At 39.2% G+C, this 24,407-nt stretch overlaps 2 protein-coding genes across 2 annotated transcripts in view; one reads left to right on the top strand and one right to left on the bottom strand.

The window, feature by feature from the left end:
• The window catches only part of RSF1 (remodeling and spacing factor 1), a 141,176-nt gene extending 120,984 nt beyond the window's left edge, over positions 1-20,192 (bottom strand). The window contains exon 1 of the mRNA XM_036747143.1: positions 19,776-20,192. Coding sequence (XP_036603038.1) covers positions 19,776-19,953 — 178 coding nt within the window. The 5' untranslated portion in view covers positions 19,954-20,192. The remainder of the gene's footprint in view (positions 1-19,775) is intronic.
• A 258-nt stretch (positions 20,193-20,450) lies between these two features.
• AAMDC (adipogenesis associated Mth938 domain containing) overlaps positions 20,451-24,407 on the top strand; it is a 55,072-nt gene continuing 51,115 nt past the window's right edge. The window contains exon 1 of the mRNA XM_036745448.1: positions 20,451-20,558. The gene's annotated coding sequence lies outside the window, so the exon portion shown is untranslated. The remainder of the gene's footprint in view (positions 20,559-24,407) is intronic.

Below are 24,407 nucleotides of genomic sequence, written 5' to 3'. Positions count from 1 at the left end.
CATAGTATCACAGTGTTCAAAAAGCCTAATGAGCCCAACCAATTAGGACAAGGATTGTTTGACAAAAGCAACTGAGAAAATGGAAAGCTGGTTAGGAGAAATTAGGTTTAGATCAACATCTGACAACATGTATCAAGATGAGTTTCAAATTCACACACGACTTAGATATAAAAGGTGATATAAATCAACCAACAAGCATTTAAGTGCCTACTATGTGCCAGGAATTGTGTTAGGTCTTAAGGATACAAGTCTAATGTATGAAATAATCCCTACTCATAAGGAACAAACAATCTAATGGAAAAGAAAATAAGAACATGAATAAGAAAAGCAACTTCTGTGAATATGGGAAGAACTCATGACCAAACAAGGTAGAGAGGATCACAGAAGGTAAACTGGAAAAGTTTGATCTGAAAAAATTGAAAAGACTTTGTATGGGCCAAATTAATGAAGTTAAAACTATTAGGGAAACAGTAAACCATATCTTTGCAGCTACTTTCTCTATTTCTAAGATGTAAGGAACTCATTAAAATATATATGTATATATATATATATATATATATATATATATATATATATATATATATATAAAAAGTCATTCCCCCAATAGATAAACAACCAGTGTTTACAAACAAGCAGAGGCAGCTAGGTGGCACAGTGAGTAGAGCCCTGGAGTCAGGAGGACCTGAGTTCAAATCTAAGCTCAGACACTTGACACACTTACTAGCTATGTGACCTTGGGCAAGCCACTTAACCCCAATTGCCCTACCAAAAGAAAAAATACAAAGAAGTAGTTTGCAAAGGATGAAATATAAGTCACCAACAATCATAAAAATAGTCCAAATCACTAATTAGAGAAATGCAAAATAAACAACTGAGGCTCCACCTCATATCCATGAGATTGGTCAAAAAGAGGAAAATGGCAAATGTTGGGGAGCAAAAGACGAAGCTGTAGGAAAACAGGCACATTAATACACTTCTGGTGGAGCTATGAATTGGTCCAGTCATTCTGGAAAGCAATTTGGAAATGTGCCTCAAAATCTCTAAACTGTACATATCCTTTGAAAGCCAGTGATACAGATACTATGCTTGTATTCCAAAGAGATCAAAAAAAGAGAATAAGGACCCACATATAGTGGCAAATAGCTGGAAATGAAAGCAGGGCCATCAGTTAGTCAATATGTATTTATTTAACACACACTATGTGTCCAGCACTGTGCATACACTGGGAAAACAAAGAAAGGTAAAGGATAGGCCCTGTCTTTGAGATGTTCACAATCTAAAGGGTGAGATAACATGCAATAAACTAGGTACAAATGAGTTACATATCAGACAAACAGGAAATAATCAGCAGAGGGAAGGCACAAGAATTAAGAGGGATTGAGAAAGGCTTCCTAGAGAAGGTGAGATTCTGGTACTTGAAGGAAAGCAAGGAATCCAGGAAGTGGAAAAGAGAATTGAGTATTCCATGCATGGGGGACAGTTAGTGAAAAGGCCCAAAGTCAAGAGATGAAATATCTTGTAAAGGAATAGGAATGGCTGAAAAATTATGACATACAAGTATAAGGGAAAACTATTGTGCCATAAAAATAAGAGGAAAAAAATATTAAGAGGGGTAAGTTCAGAAAAACCTAGGAAAAATTATATTAATACAGAGTGAAATAAATAGAACCCAGAGGAAAATATGCTATTCACCTCATGAGAGACAATGGTAATGAACTCAAGATGCAGAATGTGACGTTTTCAGACAGTCAATGCAGGAAATTTGTTTGCTTAACCATGTTTTTCATATTTTTATGTTCTAAGTTTTTTGTTTTGTTTTTCTCTTTGAATAGTCAGCAAAGGGGAGATGTGGAAAGGGTAGTTTGCAATAGGATAGTTACCATAATAAGGGGGAAATTTAGAAAGAGAGCCACTGAATTAATTTTTTAAAGTGCACAGAAAAAAAGACAGAAGATCAGTAGGAAACATAAACCAAACAGGTCAGCTTTGAAAATAACATTGAAGGGGCAGCTAGGTGGCCCAGTGAGTAGAGCACCGGCTCTGGAGTCAGGAGGACCTGAGTTCAAATCCAGCCTCAGACAGTTGACACACTTACTAGCTGTGTGACCTTGGGCAAGTCACTTACCCCAACTGCCCTGCCTTCCCCCCTCCAAAAAAAAAAAAGAAAGAAAACAACATTGAAATTCAAACTTAAAGAAAAAGAAAACTATATAATATACAGATGCATGGTACACATCTTTTCTTGTCTTGCTTTGTATACAGAAATCATCATCTTATTTGGTGCATGTTAAAGTCAAAATTTTTTAAATCACAAGGCAAAAAAACCCCACAATATTAACAGCTAGCATTTATATAGGCAGCTAGATGACAAAGTAGATAAGAGCACTGGACTTGCAGCTAAGAAGACCTGAGTTCAAATCCAGCTTTAGACAAGTCACTTAATCCTTCAGCCTCACTTTCTTCACTTGTAAAATAGGACATACCTAACAGTATTGTTGTGAGAAACAGAAGAGATTAACATGTAAAATGCTTTGCTAACCTTATAGTTCTATAAATGTCAGTTGTGATTATTTTTTTAAATTATGGTTCTTTGAAAGACTTGAGATCTCTGATCAATACAATGATAAAATTCGACTACAAAAGAATTAGGATGAAACATGTCATTAAATTCCTGACAAAGAGATGATGAACTTAAAATAAAGATGTACATTTTCAGACATTATGGGAATTTATTTTGTCAGACTATACATATGTATATTAAGGGACTGGTTGTTTTTTTTTTCCTCTAAGAGAGGTTTAGGAAGGAGGGGGGAACAAAGGATGGCAGGAGTGAAAAAAATTAAAAGAAAATAAAAGTAAAAAAATTCTTAGAAGGTCAAGACTGCGAATTTTTTTTTTAAATTAACATACAGGGTGCTAAGAATAACAAAAAGTAGTATGGCATTTTTAAAAAAGGTCTAAAAGGCCACCAGACAATAATAACCAAGAAGACTATAAACTTCTCCATCCTGTCAAAGAGCTCCAACCAACAGCCTAAAGTCTGCAGGCTACTCTTAGCAGGAAATAAATTGTAAGAGGCTCGAAGCCAGTGTGAGCTCCTATAACTGGAGTCTGAGGCCAGCAGGATCTCTAACCTGGCCTGTTAGAGGAGTGGCAAGGGACAGACCCAGACTCCATAAAGTCACTGCAAAGTGAGATGGGGAGGGCAGTGTATGCCTTAGCATCTTCAGTGCTGAAGCATGAAAAATGGATGCACGTACTTGGGAACCCTGAAGTAGGCCCAACAGTCTAATCTTCAACATCATATCCAGGCCTAGCATCACAGCAGAAGACAAAACCAACTCCCAGTTGAGGATTATACAAAAAGGACAGGTGGCCAACAAGGCAGGAGGTAGAAATCAGCGATTGTAGAAGACTAGGTCATCTAGAAGGGTAGATCTAAGTTAACACACCCAGAATTACAGCAGCAGCAGCATCAACTTATCTACAGAGGGAACAAGACCAAACATGGCATTAAGGATCAATTAAAAAATGGAGGCTAGAGATATGAACAAACAGAAAAAAAAATACCATATACAATGAAGAAATACAATGGGTTAAGAGAAATCCAAGGGGTTAACCCGAAAGGGAGTAACTCCACAAACTGAACATCAGAGAAAGAATGGTGTGGCCACAAGGACACTAAAAGTGACTGGAAGAAATGAAGCAAGAGATATATAATGAAAATTGGAGTTATGAAAAAGAAAATTAGATTACTACAACCACCACCACCACTAGTGTTTATATACCACTTTAAGGTTTGCAAAATGCTTTATGTTATTTCATTTGATTGTCAAAACAACCCTATGAGATACATGCACAATATTATCACCCCCATTTTGTACACAAGGAAACAGAAGCTAAGAAAGTTTAAGTGTTTTGATTAGGTCTGAGACAGGATTTTGAGCTGGGGTCTTCCTAACTCCAAGTCCAGCTGCCTCTAGTAAAAGAAAGTGGAAAATCTTAACCAAACAGTGGATTTTCTAAGAAACAGAATCAAAGAAATAAAAGGCAATGATTCTATGAGAAAACATGAAACATCAGAATAAAGCCAAAACACTACAACAAAACAACATAAGAACATATAAATTTTCTACTGTAAAAAACAAATAACTACAGGGAAAAAAAAAAACCACTAGGATACTTATTTCAAGAAATCATTAAAAAAAAAAAAAACTGTCCACATCTACTAGAACCAGGACAAAAGAAAAAACAGAAAGAATCCAATGGTCACCTCCAGAAAGAGTTTTCAAATTGAAAACACCCCAAAATATCATACCCAAAATCTAGATTTTCCTGGTCAAAGAAAAAAATATTGCCAACAACTAAAAAGAGAGTTCAGTTAACAAGGAACCACAGTCCAAATCACACAGGACTGTACTACAACTACTACAAATGAAAGAATATATTGGAATATGACATTCCAAAAGACAAGTTAAAGGCTTACAACCAAGAATAAGGTGCCTCTACAAAACTGATACTACATGGGGGAAATGGGCCTTTAATGGAATAGAGGACTTTCAAGCATTACTGCTGGTAAGAACAGGCCTGAGAAGAATCTTTGAAACTCAAACATAGGGAATCAAAGGGAAATTTAGAAAAATTAAAAACAAAAAAAGCCCAACTAGAAGAGGCTAAATATTCATCAAATACTTACATTCTAATAAGAGAAGAGATGTCCCTTCAGAATCGCATTACTTTCATCAGAGTTTAAAGCGAGTTTAAAAAGGCAAACTCAGCACCTAAGTGTGGCAATGTTCTGTTTTAACTGATTTAAAAAGAGGAAAGAAAAGAATAGGATGAAAAAAGGAAAAATGTGTAAGAACTTACTTAGTACACCTCATTAAAGTACACAAGAAGAGTATATACATAGAGAAAAGAATGAGGGAAATAGGCAAAATGTGAATAATTAATTATGATTAACAATCATAACCACAAATCTGAGTGGGATACCCTCACCCATAAAATGTAGGATAACAAAATGGATTAGAAAACCAAATCCAACAATAGATGTTTTTAAGAAACATCTGATCAAAGATGAATGAAGTTAAAACAAGAATTCAGAAAAATGTATTAAACCCCAGGTCTACTGAAAATAAGAGGCATTCATGAGCCCAGAAAAGCCAAGAGTAAAAACAGATAGCAAAAAAGATAAATTGAGAAATTATAATGACTAAAACACCACAGATAACAAAACAGCAATATTTTAATACACATACACATACATCAAATGATATAGTAGCTAAGTACTTAAAGAAAAAGGTAACAGAATTAGAGTGGTAGAAAGAAAAACTATATAATCATTGGAGACTTCAATGTGCTGCTTTCAAAACTAGACAAAAATCTAACAAGATAAAGGAATTAAGGACTTAAACAGAATTTTAGAAAAATTAGATGGGCTAGATCTCTGAAAATTACTAAATGAGAAGAGCAAGAATATACATATTTCCCACATACTCATGCTAGGACATAAAACCCTCATACATAAATGCGCACACACACACACAAAAAAATCACCACTGATCTTGCACTGATCACAATATAATAAAAATTATAACCAGTAGAGGGAATTTGAAGAAATTATTCAAACTTAAATGGAGACTAAATAATCTAATCCTAAAGAATTAACCAATCAAAAAAAATTCTAGAAACTACAGATAATTTCATCAAAGAAAATGACATTGATAATACAACATAACAAAACTTTTCAGACGGAGTCAAAGCAGTCCTTAGGCAAAAACTTATACCTCTAAATATTTTCCTTAACAAAAGAGACCAAAAGAAATGCCAAAAAAAGAACTGAGTATGTAGTTTTTAAAAACTAGAAGAGCAACAATCAAAAATTCCAACTAAATACAAAATTTGAAATTCTTAAAATCAAAGAGGCTAACAAAACTGCAACCCCCCCTCCAAATCCAATGAATGGATTTTGAAAAACTTATTAAATGATGTTGTTTTAAAAATCTAAGTTAATGAGATAGACAAATTATTATCTAATGGGGACAGGAGAGGAGTACAGCAAAGAAGGAAGGAAAAGGGAACCAAACTGCCAATATCAAAAACTGAAAAGGAGAACTCAAAATAAATGAAAAGAAAGAAAATTATTACAATCTATTTTGCCTAATCATATGCTATCACAAATTAAACCTTAAGTGAAATGAAGTTATAAAAAAATTTAAAACACCTAAATTAACAGAAGAAATGAGAATTTAAATAACTCAATCTCAGAAAAAGAAACTGAATAACCTATGAATGACTTACCAAAGAAAAATCCCCCAGGATCAGACTGATTTACAAATGAATTCTATCAAACATTCAAAGAGCAACTGACTAAAATTTTACATAAATTACTGGAAAAAAAGAGAGAAAGATGGCATTCTACCAAATTTTTTTCTAATGAGAAATATACACCAAGAAGAAATAACCATACGCATCTAATGTTAGTCAGTCGACGAAACATTTATTAAGCGCCTACTATATATGCCAGGCATTGTGCTAAGTCCTGGGCAAAAAAAAAAAAAAAAAAAGACAAAAGACAGTCCCTGTCTTCAAGAAGCTTACAATCTAATGGGAGAAGACAACACATAAAAAGAAGCTGAAAGGGGAATGGGAGGTGGGAGAAAAAACATGAGGAAGTCCTGCAGCCACGTCAGAAATAATGAGATGGCTTCTCTAAGTGCCATCTTTACATGGAGGATCTAGAAGTAGTTCTCCCATGATCACCTTTCACCTTCTCCAAAAAGGAGGTGGAGGAACCAGAGGCAGGGAGTATTTCGAGAAGGTATGAGTTTCGGAGTTGATGAGATCTTGTAGGACGAATATCCATGCAAAAAAAATTAAATAAAACATAAGCAAAGAGGCTATAACACTATATTAGAAAGATTATATACCAGTAGTAACTAGGTATGATGTATACCAGGAATGTGAAGTCTGCACAATCGTAGAAAGATTAGACCAAATAACAAAAACCACATTATTATATGCAGAAAAGGCATTTGACAAAATGAAGCATCCAAAATAAAACATTTAAAAAGTACAGGAGAAAATGAACTTTTCTTTGATCTATGCAGTACCTATCCTAAACCACGAGCTAACGTTATCTGGTAAGGGGACGTGCAAGCTTCCATTTCATCAAGAGTAAGTGATATTGTCTATTAATGCCGTTATTATTTGATATAATTCTAGCAATAAGATGAGCAAAAGAAAGTGGTGCAGCGAACGTGGGTGAAAAATATGATTAGCAAATTTTGCATATGATAACTAGTGAATATTTGAAATGTTATTAAAAAATTAACTTTAGAAAAGTATCAGGATATAAAATAAACCCACAAAAATACTCAGTTGAAATAAAAAATGAAATTACATTCACAATAACTACAAATCATATCCAATATTGGGAGGTCCCCCAACAACACACATATAGGAATTATAAGAATACAACTAAAAACACTCTGTAAAAATTATGACAGACAAGTAACTGGAGGTAGTAATTGCTTGTTATTGGGCCATACCAATAAAATATCACAATACTTCCTAAATTAATCTACAGATATAGCACCTATGTCAAACTACCAAAAGCTTAAAGAATTACCAAAGAATTAAACAAAATTTTAACAATTCTTCTGAAGAAACAAAATATCAAGAACTGAAAGGGAAATAATGAAAAAAAACTAGGAAGGGAGTCTAGTAGTACCAGATCTCGGACTATTTTACAAATAAATCATCATCATCAAAAACTATTTGGCACTAGTTAAAAAACAATAGAAAAATTGATCAGTGGAACAGATAAGGTACTTAAGGCCCAAGAAAAAATGAATAAATAGCACAACCTTTAATAAATCCAACAACTACTACTGGACTCCTATTTGACAAGAACTTGTAGGAAAAGTTTGGCAGAAATTAAGGTTAGGCCAACATCCTATATAACGTTAATCAAGCTCAAAACGGATACCTAACCTGAATATTAGAAGTCACACCATTTTTTAAAAATTAAAAAAGAACCAACTTAAATGCCTTTCACAACTATAGCTAAAGGTGTAGGGGTAGGGGAGGATTCTTAACCAAAAAAGAGATTAGAGGTGATCACAAAAGATAAAATAATTTTGATTATGCCAAACTGAAAGGCTTTTGTATGAACAAAATCACTGCAACTAGGATAAGAAAAATTATCAATTAGGAAAAGTATTTGCATCAATTATCTCTGATGAAGGCCTGATATCTAATACCTATAGAAAATTAACAAAAAACAAATGAGACCTAGGGCAGGTAGGTGGCACAGGCCAGAGAGAGATGGGTTTGGAATCAGGAAGACCCATCATGACTGAGTTCAAATCAGGCGTCAGACATTTACTAGCTGTATGGCCATAGGCAAGTCACTTAACCATGTTTACCTCAGTTCCCTCTTCTGTAAAATGAGCTGACGAAGGAGATGGCAAACCACTCTTTGCCAAGAAAATCCCAAAATAGGGTCATGAAGAATTGGACATTACTGAAATAACTGAACAACAAAGGGCAGATATCAAGACATCATTGTTCACCTAGAAACATCTAAGTGGCCTATTACAGAATAGCATACACACATATATTAGAGTATACCATATACATAGGTGCAAATATATATATAAAAATACCTCATAAAGTCAAAACCTATGAAATAATGGGAAATGTTATATAGTCTATAAAACTTTTTTATTATTAAATTATATATTACTGTTTCATCAGATAAGAAATGTAAAAGGAGGGGAAGAGTGGGGAACAGAGAAACAAAAGAAAGTGGAAAGAATAGTCTTTACGTATGGACCAGGTCAGGGAGGAGTGGAAGAATAATTTATTTCTGCAAGTGTTCAGACTGTGATTTCACTGGTTTGGGAAGTGGTTCTCAAAGTGTTACATGGGTATCTCGGAGGCTCCCCAAGATCCTCTCAGACAGCTGTCAAGTCAAAACTTTCTTCATAATAATAGTAAGGGATGTTTGAATTTCTAAAATGATAAATGTGTATACAACCCACATAGACTAAAGTTGTTTGAGTTCCTCAAAATTTTTTAAGAATGTAAAGGGGGGGTCCTGAGACCAAGAAGTTTGAAAAGTGCAGTTTGAGGTAATTCCAGAAGAGGGAACACCTTCTTACCAATGCATATCAGCAAGTAATATGCAGTTATTGTCTTAACTTAGAACCCTGAAGCAATGAGAGGGTGAGTGATTAGTGTAACTTCACAAAGCAAGGATCTATCAGAAGCAGGCCTTGAACTCATGCAATGATGAGGTAATAGAAAGAGAAATGAGGAGACAATAAAGGTAAGAAGAGGTTTAAAAAAAAAAAAGAACAAACCAGAAGTACCACATATTAGAAATGGTTTGATTCATTTGGGCTGCAAATTGAATGGCTTGGCTCAGATGCTGCTTCTATTCTTGATGACTCCTTTCTGTTTCTGGGGAAGTGTGGACTCAGGCAATGCCCTAAAAAGGATAGTAGTGTCTACTTACTGTGAACATAGACTAAATTCCATTATAATTCTCAACATAGGAACTAAGAGATCAATGCTAACTCCTTCAATATATTCACCTTCCTGTGGAACTGTCACCATATCCCAAAATTCCAAACTAAAGAATATAATTTTTCTAGTAGTATCTCATTTTCCTCTCTTCCAAGAACCTCATAATTTTCAGTGTTTTGAATGAAATATATTGAAATGTTGTATGTGTAGTTGTCTAGGCAAAAATGATGCTTACTGAGACAGACACATATGTGCAAACCCTATCCTTTAGGCAGATACTAAGAAAAATGAAATTACTTAAGGCCCACTTATTTGGACATTGTTAGAGAAAATGTATTACAATTTAAGTGTGCTAAGACCTTATCTAACAAGGAGAAATTGTTTATTCTATTCCAAAAGATAACTGTCAGAGAGAAAGGCCCAGGAGCAGAAAATACACTATATAGTAGTAAAATCTTACACAGTAATAAAGTTCCAGTGAATATAAAAAATATATATTAATCATGATTCATACAATGGAAATGTCTTAATCTAGCTAGAAAGGATAGCGAAAGGTTAAGAGGGAAAATTAAATAAGAATTTTTTAGGAAGCAAACAAAAAATTAATCCATCACTCATAGATCTCATTCTTAAATGTTGTTCTGAAATTTTTTTTAAAAACAGGACTTTATAAATTTTTAATTATTTGGAGTATTTAAATATTTGGAGCCAGGGTGAATACATTTATGAAGCACTTACTATATGGTGAGTGCATGAGATCATATGTGGAAGGGACCATGTGTCTTTTGAATCCCAAAGCTTATTTTATGTATGAGGAAAAGGGCTGAGAGAAGTTCAAAGACTTGCCAGGGTACCATGGCCCAGTATTCTAGCACAGGGATCTACCTCAAGACTCCATACAAAAGCATGACAATCCCTACCCTCAGGGAGTTTGCATTCTAATAAGGTGACACTATATGTTTAGGGGAGAGGTGGGTCCTTATCTGGAAAAGGCTAGGCTAGCAGAGCCACACAAAACTGATTGACAAACCCTTTCTAAAAGCATGGAACAGGAATAGTATGTTTGTGTAGGTCACATGGCAAGAAGAGAGCCAGTGAAGAAAGTCAAATGGGAATGTGAGACATGATCTGGTTAGTTAGATAGAGTGGGCCAAGTAAATTGGTGCTTATTCACTCACCCATCAGCACAGCTTAGACACAAAGCAGAAGATCTAAACTGTCAAGTGCCCCAGGACACAGCCTCTGGAGTCAAGTGGTCCAGGGTGGAGGAGTTCAACTCAATGAGTGGCCAAAACCAGATTGAAATATTATTGGGAAATTTTTAACAAACTATTGAAAATATAATATAATATAACATAGATAATGTTAATTTGTGCTTTTCTAAGTCACTATGTGGCCAGTAGGAATCTTTTCTATCTGACCTCAAAAGATCTAGAAGCAGCCACAGAGCAAATGGCAGGAAGACAGGGAGGATAGATGAGCAGGACTATTACTATACCACACAATTTTGACTGAGTCAAGAAATGAATTTCATAATGTATTTCTCTGATACTTATTTATAAACTTCCAAAGCACCAGCCTCTGCTTTTCTTCTTTTAAAACTTAATCCCACTTGGGCACTTTGAATATTCATGTCAACATTCTCCTTCCATACATGTCAACGTCTATATCCTCATCTTCCTATCATATCTGCACTCTTTTTCACAATCTCAAATCTTTCTTTTTCACCAATTCCATATTCCAGCCAGACACCAACACCTTCCCATTCTGTCCCCTCTGTTTCACTTTCCCCCTACATCTCAATTTTTTCTCCTCCTCAGTCACCCTTCATTCCCATTTTCATGGGCCAATTCTATTCCCTTTCTTGAATCACTGCGCATCTCAGGGCCTCCAAGGCTGTCCTTAAACTCTCATCAGCTCCCACAAAGAGGCCTCCCACATTTGTCATATCCGCCCTAATCCTTCTTCTGAGCTCCAATCCAGGGTCCTGCCAGCTGGGCATCTTGACCAAAGAGCAGTGTAAAGAGTGAAGAATTTGGAGTTCAAATCCTCACTCTGTCACTATCTATATGGTCTTGGATTATTCACAACCTCTATAGGCCTCAGTTTCCATATCCCTTCCATCTCTAACCTATGATCCTATGGCAGATGTCACTTCAAACTCAACATGTCCAAAGCAGAACTCATTACCTCATATAATGAGGTAACATACGCACCCCTCCTTTTAAACTTGCTACCTAATGTAAAGGGCTTCACTATCCTTTTATCCACTCAGGTTTACAACTCTTGGCATCATCCTTGACTCTTCTCTCTCCAATACCTCCTATATCCAACCAAATGCCAAGTCTTGTCAATTATGCTTCCAAAATACAGCTCACCCCTTTTCCCTTCCCTCTATTCATGTGGACATCAGACATCCCAGTTCAGGATATCAATACCTCTCACCTGGATTACCACAATAGCTTCCTAATTCATCTCCCTACTTTCAATCAGTCAATCAAAACAATCAACGAGAACCTGCTATGTACCAATAACTCTACTAAATGTTAGGGATACAGAGAACAAAACAAAATAGCCCCTGACCTCAAGAAGTTTACATTCTATAGAGGGAGGCAACATGTACACATATAAATACATAAAAATAAATATCAGTTTGGGAAGGGTAGCACTGGGGGTCATGGAGGTCAGTAAAGGCTTCATGTAGATGGTGACATTGCAGCTGAGTAGATTCTACAAGGCAGACATGAGAGAGTACATTCCACACATTGGAGTGAGCTTGTTCAAACTGAAAACAGGAGATAGAATGTTCTGTGTTAAGAACAGCAAGAAGGCCATTCTGAATGTACTAAATGTGGTATAACAGTATAAGGTCTAACGAGCCCACACAAGTATGCTGAAACAGGTTGTAAAGGCCTTTAAACGCCAGATAGGAGTTTATATTTCATCCTAGAGGTAAGAGAAAGTCACTGGAGCTGTCAGGTCAGCCCAGTGCTTCAGAAAGATCATTATGGTAATTGCATCGAGGATGGAAAGGAAAAAAAGAAGCTAGATACAAGCTAGATCAATTAGGAGCCTATTGCAATTGTCCAAGAGAGAACCGATAAAGACTTGAACTAAGTACCAGCTATAGAAGTGGAGAAAAGGGGACGGTTGTGAAAAAAGAATTAACAGACGTCCCCTCTCCCATTGATCCTCCCCACAGCTACCAAAATAATCTTCCAATAGTTTGGTACAGGGAGCCACTTCATTCCCTGCTAAAAAAACAAAAAAAACTCTTCAGTGGCTCTCTATTGCCTTTAAGATCAAATAGCACTTCAGGGCTTAGTACTGAAAGCTCTTCATAATTCAAGATGCCCCCACTTGCCACATTCTATATTCTAATCAAACAAGCTACTTGCTATACCCAGAACTCAATATTTCTTCTCTTAGGTCTGGCTTCCTATAGGCTATCTATCATTCATAGCTGGTAAGCACTCCCTCATTTCTATCTCTTAAAATCTTTAGCCTTGTAAACAGCTTCATTCATCTCCTACTCAAAATATTTTCTGATATCTCTTAGTTTGTAAATGCTCTCTCCCTCCACAAATTACATTGTACTTTTTTTACCCTCTTACATGCTGTCACTCAGTCCCAGATCCCCAGAAACTAAAATGTTAAGGAAAGGAACTTTTTTAATCTTTCCACCCCTAGAAAGATCAAATGAAATAAAACAGTTGTAGAGGGCTTAGCACAGTGCCTGGTGCACAGTAGGTACTTAACAAATGTTTATGCCCTGACCCCCACTTCCAAGTGCCTTTTTAACAAAAAACATTTAATAAATGTTGACATGTACAGCCATAGAAAATAGAATTACGTTCACACAGTGACAAAGCAATTGCTCACAAGGCATGAACAATAACAACAAGGCAGAAGAATTTCTAACTATGGTCACCCTTAAGTACTCAGATGTCAATAAAGCTTTGGGATTCACTGGTGAAAAGTACCACTGGTTGCAGCTGGATGCTCAATTTAATCGAAGGCTGAGCATTCTGAAGGCAACAGGCAATGTATAATAACATAAAATGAAATTTTAAAAATCATAAAAGCTGGTTATTTGTATGTTCACTTTATTTTAATTATTTTCAATTATAATAAAACCCAAAACAAAAGTCTAAGACTGATTACCAATTAATACCTGAAACATGCTATTAATCATGTCATCTTCACTAGCAAGACCATGTCTCATTCACAGAACAGGGAACCTGGCAAAGTAGCAAGTATTTTACATAGTCGTATGTAAAATTAGATCTCTTGTGCAAGCTATCACTCTACTAATATTTTCTCTAATTACTTATTTAGTACTTTAGTATTCTCTAAGTACTTAATTAGCATTTATACTGGCTCTAAATCTATTTGCAAATACAACAGAGACGAACATTTGATATTTAACTTCCTAAACATTAAAATACTAGATATCTATATCCTAGGTTTTTATTTCTAACCCGAAGATGAAAACATATTACATTACTGCTGTTTGCTGAAGTGGAACAGAAAAAAATCTGCTTGGGATACAAAAAAATGTTATCCTAAAAGTTATTCTCAGATGTTAGATGTTAACATGAACTTATAATTGAAAGCAACTTACTTAAAACTTAATGAAAGTTCATAATGTTGTAAGGATTAAAATGTAAAACATCAATTCAAAAAGAAAAAAGCAGATCATTTTATAAATAGTAGAAGATGTTGCATTGAAATACTGCCCCCCTAAATCCACCTTATAAAATTATTTTTCTTTATAAATTCAAGTGGGTTAATGTGGCATGATTCAAATTTTGTATTTTGGAATGTACTGACCTTAGTTAAATTTGTTTGTATTCTAAGCCCTGACAGCAGTGAAAGGTGGTCTAGTTCTGGCAAAGGTAAGAATCCTGCACCAAAATCTTGTCCTGGATAATCCCTGAGGTGGATGCTGTAATGTTAACGTTACAGTCAAACTATAGGTATGCACATATTCTAAAATTCAGGACAAAATAAGAAAAAGTCTTCTATAAAGGAAGCAGTTAGATAGCTTTTTTTAGTATTAAATAATTATGCATCAAATACTTGTCACATTTGAAAATAATACCATGACTAAACCTAAGTTTGAGTTTCACATTCATATTCAATTGGGGGAAAAAAGTTAGTACACTTGTCAGTATCCAGATGGTACCCAGCATGGAGGTGATAGGTGAGTAAACTGATCCCCCACTGAAAAGGGACACTTGGCAGTCATCCTACCCTAACCTAGTAGGTGGATCAGAACTTGACACTAAAAAATCAACTCTTTCACATTTCAAAAATGGTGGAAATTGGTCACTTCTAAGCAGAGGAATCAGCACGTTCTGGCCTTTCTGGTACTGTACTAGAAGGTGCGTACCACATAACTGTTTGTCTAGAGCATTCTGAAGGCAAGAGGCAACGAACCATAGTTGAAGAAACTAAGAGACTAGAAGCAAACTGTAAAATAAACTATGTTTACAAACATGATAAATACAATGCTATAATGACTGCGGGTCAAACCCTTTTACCATTTGTATCAGCTAAAAATAAAATAAAGTATAAGAAGAAGTGTACATCACATCTGTTTATATCTGATAGAAAGCTATAAGCAGTAGGGCACAGACAAGCCTCAGAATCCCAAAAACCTTGGTTTAGAGTCCCACCCCTAATAAGTACTAACCCCAAGACCACAGACAGGTCACTTTGCTGATTGTTAGTGAGTGCCCCAGTAACTAAGATAGTAAAATATAGATGAGTTGCCTTACTTAAGTGGAAGAAATTTCCACACCAGGAATTCCCTGCACAGATGAAATTCCAGTTTAGAACAAAAAAAGACATTGGACAGTCCGATGGAATTCACAGCAAAAGCATCTGACCTACTGTACAAACAGAAAACCAAAAGTGATTTAGAATAACACATGCCATTTTAAAAGCTGCATATACTAAGACTTTGTCTACCTCATAAAATAGATAAATGTGTCCATTTTCTTGATAAATCAAACTGATGCTTTGCCTACAGTATGTAAATCATTAAAAAGTAAAAATACATTTTGAGCCTAAATTACTCAAGACCACTGTCTCAATTTTCTACTTCAAATGTACAAATATAGTTTACAATAGGCCTCTTTAATAAAGACAATACAGCACCTATTAAAACACAATATTTTCACACACTTTTAATGAATTACATCACTGAGAAGTTGATCAGCAACTATCACTTTGCAAGATGTATTTTCCAACTACATGGCCTAGTGCTCCATTCAGCAAGATGCTGCCAGTCAGAAAATGAGTTACAGGAGTTATTTATTATAATGAAGCAGGGAGCTTTCTCATTAACAGGTCCTGGTCAAGTTTTTGAAATACATAATTTAAATTAAGGATAAGGAAAATGCCTGTTTCATTAATAGGAATATTTTAATGGAGAATCTTAATTCCCTTCCATTCCACCCTCTGCAGTAGAACAACATGCCAGTGTAAAGATCCTTTCCCTTTCCCTCCCCTCTATCCCTAACTTCCACTTCTTTCTTCAAAGGCCAAAGAATATATTCACTAGCTGTCAACTGAAATATGCTCTCACTTCAGCATACCAAGGGTGGTATGTCACAATAGAAAACCAGAAGCCATCATAAGCATCTGAAGACAAATTTCATTCATTTATGGCAACGAACAGCTCCAATGATGTTAAGAGGTACTTTTCCTTTAGGTTCAAAAAAAAAAAAAAAGCATCTAAGAAGTATCATCACACAACAATAACCAGTAAGAGAGATGTCATGTAACAATCAACTCCCATTAAGTACGAAAGGAAATTAACATGTTTACCTCCTGCAATCAAGTCATTAAAGCGAAATACTGATGGTCCAATTTCAATGAAGAAATGAGTTCTGAACATGTATTAAAAGCCAACTTTAAAGGTATGTTATAGGAATCCTAGTATGTTACAGCGGCAGTACAAAATTTAATAGGCTAAAAAAAATAGACGAAGTTTAATGTTTTAAAAAGAAGCAACTACACAATAACTAGCTAAGGCAGCACAGCCTAGTGAAAGAGGGCCAAACCAAGAGTCAGAAAAAAAAACCTGAGTTTTAATGCCACTTCAACCACTTACTAACTTTGTGACCCTTCATTTCTCTCTAAGCAAAGGCTCCTCATCTGTAGAAAAATAATAATAATACTTTTACTACCCATCTCAGAGGACAGTTGTGGAGAAAAGTGCTTTCCAAACCTGAAAGCACTACGTATGTTCAAACTATATATATAAACAAACCATATATGAACAAACTAGCTGTTCAAAAGCAGCAGCTTTTAAAAAATATCAAAAAAATAAAAAATATCAAGTACTTTTTGATATTGAATATCTTCAACAGCTTCCATAGATACACATTTTTGTTATTATTATATGATTTGTTATTATTTCCTTTTTGCTCTGACATTCGAAATAAAGTTACAATACTATTATAAAAAAACATGATACCTAAAGTCCCTTCTAGTTCTAAGATCCTAAAAAAAAGATTTAATAGACTTTGGTATAGTTTCTATGAAAACAGAGCATCTAAGCTGAGGACATCATTCCAAAGTCCAACACTGTAAATGGAAGGACTTATCACAGAATGCTTAAACTTACTATTCATATAAAACTATGGTCCCATTCAAAGGATGTCACCTCTAATGATGCACTGGTAACTCAAAGAATGTATTAAACGGGCATCAAAAGACAAATATAATCATGTCAGGAAAAGTCAAAGAGTTTTTAAACCAAATTCACAAAATTTTCCATAACAACTGCTTAAAATGTCTTCATATTACTCTTGGGCCTATTGATCAGCAGTGAATATTATGCCCCAACACAAATCTTTTATCCAAGTTTAAAACAGCTTAACATTGTGCCTATGATCAAAACAATGTATTCACCCTGTACGTAAAAATATAACCACTATAACCATAAGCTCTGTTCACTGGCCAAGCGTCTTATAACATTACAAACAATAAACTAATTTATGAAATTCTTTAAGATATGCAGTGATTTCCTCAAACAGTCCTATGAGGTAGCAGCTATTCTTATCAGGCATTCCATTGTAGAAACCATTATCTCTTGTAACAATTAAAAAAAAACAAACCTGTAAAGGCTCCAGATCACCTTAATGGTGTAGAAAAAACCAGCCGGTTCTCAATCCCTAGATTTTCCATCTTCTACTTAGGAGTTGGCCTACCACCTAAAGTTACAGATTTTATCTCTGGGGGGTAACAAGGGAACGCTTGTGGAAACTCTTACACCAATGATGAGAGGTAATTAACTCTAACTAGGGCACTAAAAGGTTAAAAGGCTTGCCCAGGTTCACACAATCATTATGTGTCAGAAGGTGGTTTTGTATCTTTGGGACTCTGAAGCTAGCCCCTCTATCCATTAAGTGGGGCTGCCTTTAATACTGTAGGATAACGTTATACACTAAGTTAACCCTCAACATTATTATCTTTTCTTTGGCATTAATATAAACTGGTCACCTGTGAAAGAAAGAACAGCTCAGACTAAACTGCAGGAGGAGGGAGTGTAGAGGAAAACAAATTCCCTAGAAGCTGTGTTTGCCTTTGAACTTGGGCTAAATTAATTCCAAAAGTAATATGCACCCCAAATTTCAAACCCAAAGAGGAACACTTACACCAATATTTCTCTACACATCCTAAAAACAACGCAGCATATAGCACAGTCCTCCAACCTGAGCCAGTTTTTTTGCACATAGTATATTTTTGCTAAAAGCACAAAAAGGATGTACTCTCCCCCAAACTTTTTATAATTACATCCACCAATCGAATTTTTAAATGCAGTTTGAGCTTGCTATTTAAAGGGCTCCTCTAGCGAATACTTGAGTAATATTAGCAATCATTACCCTGATTTATTTTTTTAAGTTAGACTTCCATATGTCTGGTTTTCTTTAGTCCTACGGTTACCTAATTTAAGACAAATCATTCGAAAATTGTGTGCTCTGAAACCCAAGAAAATTCCTTGATAAAGTGTCAATCAACAAAAACAAAAAGGCAGCTTTGAGGAGAAGAAATGTGCCGTAGCAACGTGAGGTACAGACTGGCCAGAAGCTTAAGGGTTAGAGCAGCAGGCGCACGGGGTGATGCTCCAGCAAAAGCAGCAGCAGCAGGAAGTTTCAATGGGGCCGGGCCGAGCATGCGCCGTGCACTCGCGCGGTGGCCTTATGTGGAAGGAGCACCACTTGGCGAACACCAATAATAGACCAGCAGCCCCAGAGAGAAACATGAGCAACAAGCACCTTCTTCTGCTGTCCCCCCCCACCCCACCTCTTTTCTCCGAGCCCCTCCTCCCACCACCGTTCCCCCTGCACACACACACATACACACACGCACTCACACCCCGCAAACACGAGGGAAAGAGGACAGCGACTCCTTTCTCTTCCCTCTATCCCTGCAGCCAGAGGTGAAAAAGGAGGGAAGAACTGGGAAAGTGGAGAAATACACCAATGCATAGGGGGAGGGGGAAGGGAAAGCACCCTCTCGCCTCCCGGGAGGGGGACTCTGGGGGGAGCCGGATGGAGCAAGAACCTAGGCACCATTCTCTTAGGAGAAGGGCGGGGAGGGGGGTTCTGAAGGAAGGGTCTTCAAGGGCGTCCCCACTCGGAGCAAAGAGCCTTGGAAGAATAAAGCGGGGGGCGGGGGAGGAAGGGGGAAGCAGGGAATGGAGGAGGGGGAGGCTAACACTTTCCAGGGGGAGCGCGCACATGGGGAGGGGGACTCCCGGAGCTCCACGTCCCCCAATTCCTGGACTCAGCAGCGTGCACAGGAGTGGGGGGATGGGGAGGGGGCGTCCCGAAGAGGGCTGGTCCCAGCCTCCCCGGGGTGCAGGGAGAGGGGGCGGAGAAAGCCCAGGGAGGGCCGGAACCTGCGCTCCCCTCCCCAGCCCGGGCGGGAGCGGGGGTGGAAGGACCGGCCTGGAGAACAGCACACAATACCTGGCCCCCCCGCCCCAATTACTACAGCTCCCCCGCCCTGATTGCTGCCCGCCCCCCACCCACGCGCGGGGGGGGGGTTCTCGCCCCGCCCCCTCTCCCCTCTTCTCCCGGGGCCCAGAAGGGGAGGGAGCGGCCCGGGGCTGGGCCAAGCGGGCATTTATTTCCTCAAGGCCAGGAGTGGAAAAGGGAGCCTGGGCCTGTTCCCGCCGCGGGGTCGCTTCGCCCGTCCGCCCGCTCGCCCGCCCCGCTTACCCTCGCTGTCGCCGGCGTCGGGCGTGGGCGCCTGCAGCACCCGCTCCAGCTCTGGGAAGGGCAACTCGGGCAGGTCGAGCAGCGGCCCGTAGCGCTCCAGGAAGGAGCAGACCACGGCGAAGTTGGGGCACGAGCCGGGGCAGCCCGGAGGAGCCGTCGCCGCCGCCGCCGCCGCCATCTTGGACTGGAGGATGGAGGAGGAGGAGGAGTGGAGGGGGGAGGCCAGCGGTGAGGCGAGGCGGGATGGACGGCAGGGGGCGCTAGAGAGCCGGGCTCCCCGCCGCGGAGGGGAGGGGGGCCTAGGTCGCCGCGATCCCACAATACCACAGCCGCAGGGAGCAGTCGAGAACCGGCCCTTGGAGGGCAGAGGAGCCACCTCTTCCCTTCGCCCCACCCCCTTCCCCTCTCCCCTTCTATCTACCCCTCCCGCTCGGAGCTCGCGTCGCCAGTCACCGATTCATGTGACAGGGGGAATGAAAACAAGGTGAACGCGGCGGAGGCGGGGCCGGGGGCCCAGCGGATGGAGGCGGGGCTTCGGAGAGGGCAGGGAGGGGAAAAGAGATCTCGAGGCCAATGAGCGCAGCCGCAGGCGGGGCCTCGCGGTCCGGAGGTTAGCGGCGGGCGATGAATGGTGGAGTGGACCGTGCTGGGCGGGAACGAGCGCGAGCGCGAGGGCTGGGCTGAAGTGAGCTTTCTGCGACCGAGAGCCCCGGAGCGAGGGAAAAAACACGGAGCCGGACTTTTGACCTGAGGCTCGGGGCCGGGCTGACGCAGAAGCTCTGGGTGAGTCTAGGGGGTCGCCGCGATCTTAGGTCCCCAGGAGGGCAGGAGGGGAGGAAAGGAAGAGCTGACCCCTGATGGGGACCGGGAGCCCACTATTTTGCTGGGAGACCTCGGCCCTCACGCCCCCTCCTTAGAAGGGGCCTATGGTTTGTGTACTGGGCTGTCTCACTTTACGACGCGGAGTTGCCCCCCTCACGAGATGTCACTACCCCTACGTAGGGCTGCCCCCCAGGAGGGGTCACCCCACCCTGCCTCACACGGGGGCCTTCCCCACTCTCGTACGGGGCCGCCCCTCCCCAAGGGGATGTCACTCCCCTCTTGTCCCGGAAGGTCGCTCCCCCACGGGGTTATCACAAGCCCCCCTCCCTCAGCCCTGGGAGTGCGAGTTGTAGTTATAGAGACGCCCACCCAACGCCCCCTCCCCGGGATGAACCAATCCAGAGGGATGAGGGAGGGGACTTGCCCGACCTGGCCCGCCCCCAGCTCATTTTCCCTGGGAAAGAAAAACTTAAGTGACGTTGAAAAGTTAAAAAGAGCGGAGAATGATAGGTCAGTGGTAAAGGGACGACTGTCCGCTATCCCAGGACACCGGGAGCTCAGGCCTCACTCTCTTGATCTTTAGGCCACTTTGGGCACCCGCCGTCCTTAGCCTCGCCCCCGGCTCTTCTACCCTGGGGACCCTCCTCCATCCATTCTCCTCTCCGCTTCTACGTGGGGGTGTACCGAGAAGCCTCTATTCGTGCTTTTGTCTCTGGTTCCTCCCAGAGCTTAGCACAGTGCCCCGAGCTTGGTGGGCGCCCCATCAATGTGAGTTGTCCCTGAGTATCTCTCTGACTCCCCCTCCCCACTTTGTCTCTCATCTCTGGTCTGTCTAGCTTCCCTGAAGGCCCAGCGAAAATATCACCTTCTACAGGAAGGCTTTCCCAATCGTTCCCTCTGTGAATTATTTTCCATTTATTCTGTATATAGCTTGTTCATACGTAGTTGCTTGCATATTGTCGCCTGGCCACATCGTCCTTCTCTGAGATCCCTCACTATTTCTCATCTGGTACAATACAGTCTCTTGCCCTGGCCTGTCAATTTCATCTTTGCAATGTCTATCCAGTAGCCCCCTTCTTTCCTCCGATATGGCCACCCCACCTCCTCAGTGCAGAACCTCGTCTCCTCAAGCCTGGACTGTTGGAATAGGCTCCTGTTGGGTCTGCCTTCCTAAAGTCTCTCCTCCAATCCACTCTCTTCAGCCACCAAAATAAGCCAGGATCCATCAGCTCCACTGTCACCTTATTGCCTCTAGGAGCAAATACAGGATCCTCTGTCTGCCAAAACCCTTCCTCATCTAGTTCCCTGCTACCCTTCCACACACTTTTTGATCCAGTGAAACAGATCCACTAACGGTTCCACTAACAGGACACTCCCATCTATCACCTCCAGGCATTTTCTCTGGCTGTCACCTATGCCTGGAATGCTCTGCTTCCTCATCTCTACCTCCTGATCTTCCAGGTTCCTTCAGGTCCTGCTTAAAATCCCATTAACAGCTCCCCCTTAGTGCCTTCCCCCTGTTAGTTATTTCCTATTTATCCTGTATGTAGCTTGTTTGTACTTATTCCCTTGTTGTCTTTCCCATCATATTGTGAGCTCCTTGAGGGCAACAACTTTTTGCTTTTCTTTCTGTCACTAGGGCTTAGCACATAGTAGGCACCAAATAAATGTTTACTGACTGTCTCTCTCCCTCTTATCTCTAGGTAGATGACACCTAAACTGTGTATTGAATAATAATAATAACCATCATTTGTTGTAGCACTTTAAGGTTTGCAAAGCACATTACACGTCATCTCATGTGATCAACAAAAGTTTTTTATTAGAAGCTATGTGTCAGGTACTGAAGATACAAGTACAAAGAATAAAATAATTCTTGCTTGTAATGAGCTTGCATTTTAATGAGGGAGATAAATACATAAAAAATGTATAGCATAGGCATACATATAGATTTATATGTATACGTGTAATTAAATACAAAATACTATGATAGAGACTACCATTTGGGGTGTATGTAAGGGCTATATGCAGAAGACATTGTCTCACCTGCATCTTAAAAGGAATAGAAGGTGGAGGCAGAGGTAAGGGAAAAGTGCATTCTAGACATAAGGTACTGGACCAGCCAATGCAAAGGTACTAAGAGTAGAGATGAATAGCATTTATATTGTATATTTTACCTGCACTATATCTCTACATTTGTCTCTCCTGCATAATTGCAAAAGCTTCTTAATTGATCTCTAGCTCCCAATCTTTCCCTTTTTGCAATCCCTCCTCTACTTAGCTACCAAATTGATATTCAAAAAGCATGGCTCTAGTATCCATCTAAAACCAAGAGCAAGTGTTATATGTAATGGAGATAAAATTGAAGTCTTCCTAATAAGATCAGGGGTGAAGCAAGAATGCTCATTATCACTATTATTCAGTATTGTACTAGAAATGCTAGGTATAGCAATAAGACAAGAAAAAAAATTGAAGGAATAAAAATGGGCAGTGAGGAAACAAAACTATCACTCTTTGCAGATGGCGTGATAGTGTACTTAGAGAAGCCTAGAGAAACCAACTAAAAACAATTGAAACAATTAACAACTTTAGCAGAGTTGTAGTCTATACAATAAATCTGTATAAATCATCAGCATTTCTGTACAGTAATACCAACGAAACCCCCAGCAAGAGATAGAAACCAAAAGCATGGCTCTCACCAGGTTAGCCACTTAGAAGTCTCCACTGCTTCCCTTTGGCCTATATGATAAAATACAAACTCCTTCATTTTACATTTAAAGCCCTTTAAAATATACTCCCTGCCACTACCCTTCCAGTCTTATTTCATATTGTTCCCCTCCCTGCCCCTCCTTTCTCTTCTAGTTACACTGGCATGCTAGATAATCTCAGAGCATGACATTCCATCTCTTATCTCTGTACCTTTGCATAGTTAGTCATAGGATCATAGCTTTAGGCTGAAGAGGTTAAGAGAAACAGCTGCTAAGTGTCTGTGGCAGAATTTAAACTGAGGTCTTACTGACTCCAAGTCAAGGGCTCTATCCCCTATGCCAGCTAGCTGCCTAGCGGGCCCACTTTAAACGTCCTGTCCCCCTCCCCCCCGACACCATGTCTAGGATACCCTCTGTTCAGCTTTTTAGAATCCCTATTTCTTTTTTTTTTAATGTGGCATTTTGCCATTTACAAAAATGAAATTTATTTGGAAAAGCAAAAAGTCAAGAATATCAAAGGAATTAATTTTTTTAAAATGTAAAGGGAAGAGGTTTAGCAGTACCAGATCTTTTTTTTAATTAATTAATTTATTTCTAGTTTACAACGTTCCGTTCAACAAGCTTTTGAGTTCCAAATTTTCTCCCCCTCCCTCTCCTCCCCCATCCCCAAGATGGCATGCAATTCGATATAGGCTCTATGTATACATTCACATTAAACGTTTTCACATTAGTCATGTTGCAAAGAAGAATTATTCAAAGTAATGAACTACAAGAAAGAAGAAACAAAATAAAAAAGAGCAAATAGTCTGCTTCAATCTGCATTCAGACTCCATAATTCTCTGGATGTGGCCAGCATTTTCCATCATGAGTCTTTAGGAGTCCTTAGAACCTTGCATTGATGAGAAGAGCCAAGTCTATCAAAGTTAGTTATCACAAAATGTGACTGCAACTGTGTACAGTGTTCTCCTGGTTCTGCTCCCCTCACTCAGCATCAGTTCATATAAGTCTTTCCAGGTTTTTCTGAAGTCAGCCTGCTCATTTCTTACAGCACAGTAGTATTCCATTACATTCATATACTACAACGTGTTCAGCCATTCCCCAATTG

The sequence above is a fragment of the Trichosurus vulpecula genome, chromosome 2 (assembly GCF_011100635.1).
Source record: "Trichosurus vulpecula isolate mTriVul1 chromosome 2, mTriVul1.pri, whole genome shotgun sequence".
Taxonomy (NCBI): Eukaryota; Metazoa; Chordata; class Mammalia; order Diprotodontia; family Phalangeridae; genus Trichosurus; species Trichosurus vulpecula.
This window is presented reverse-complemented; position numbering and strand designations above follow the sequence as displayed.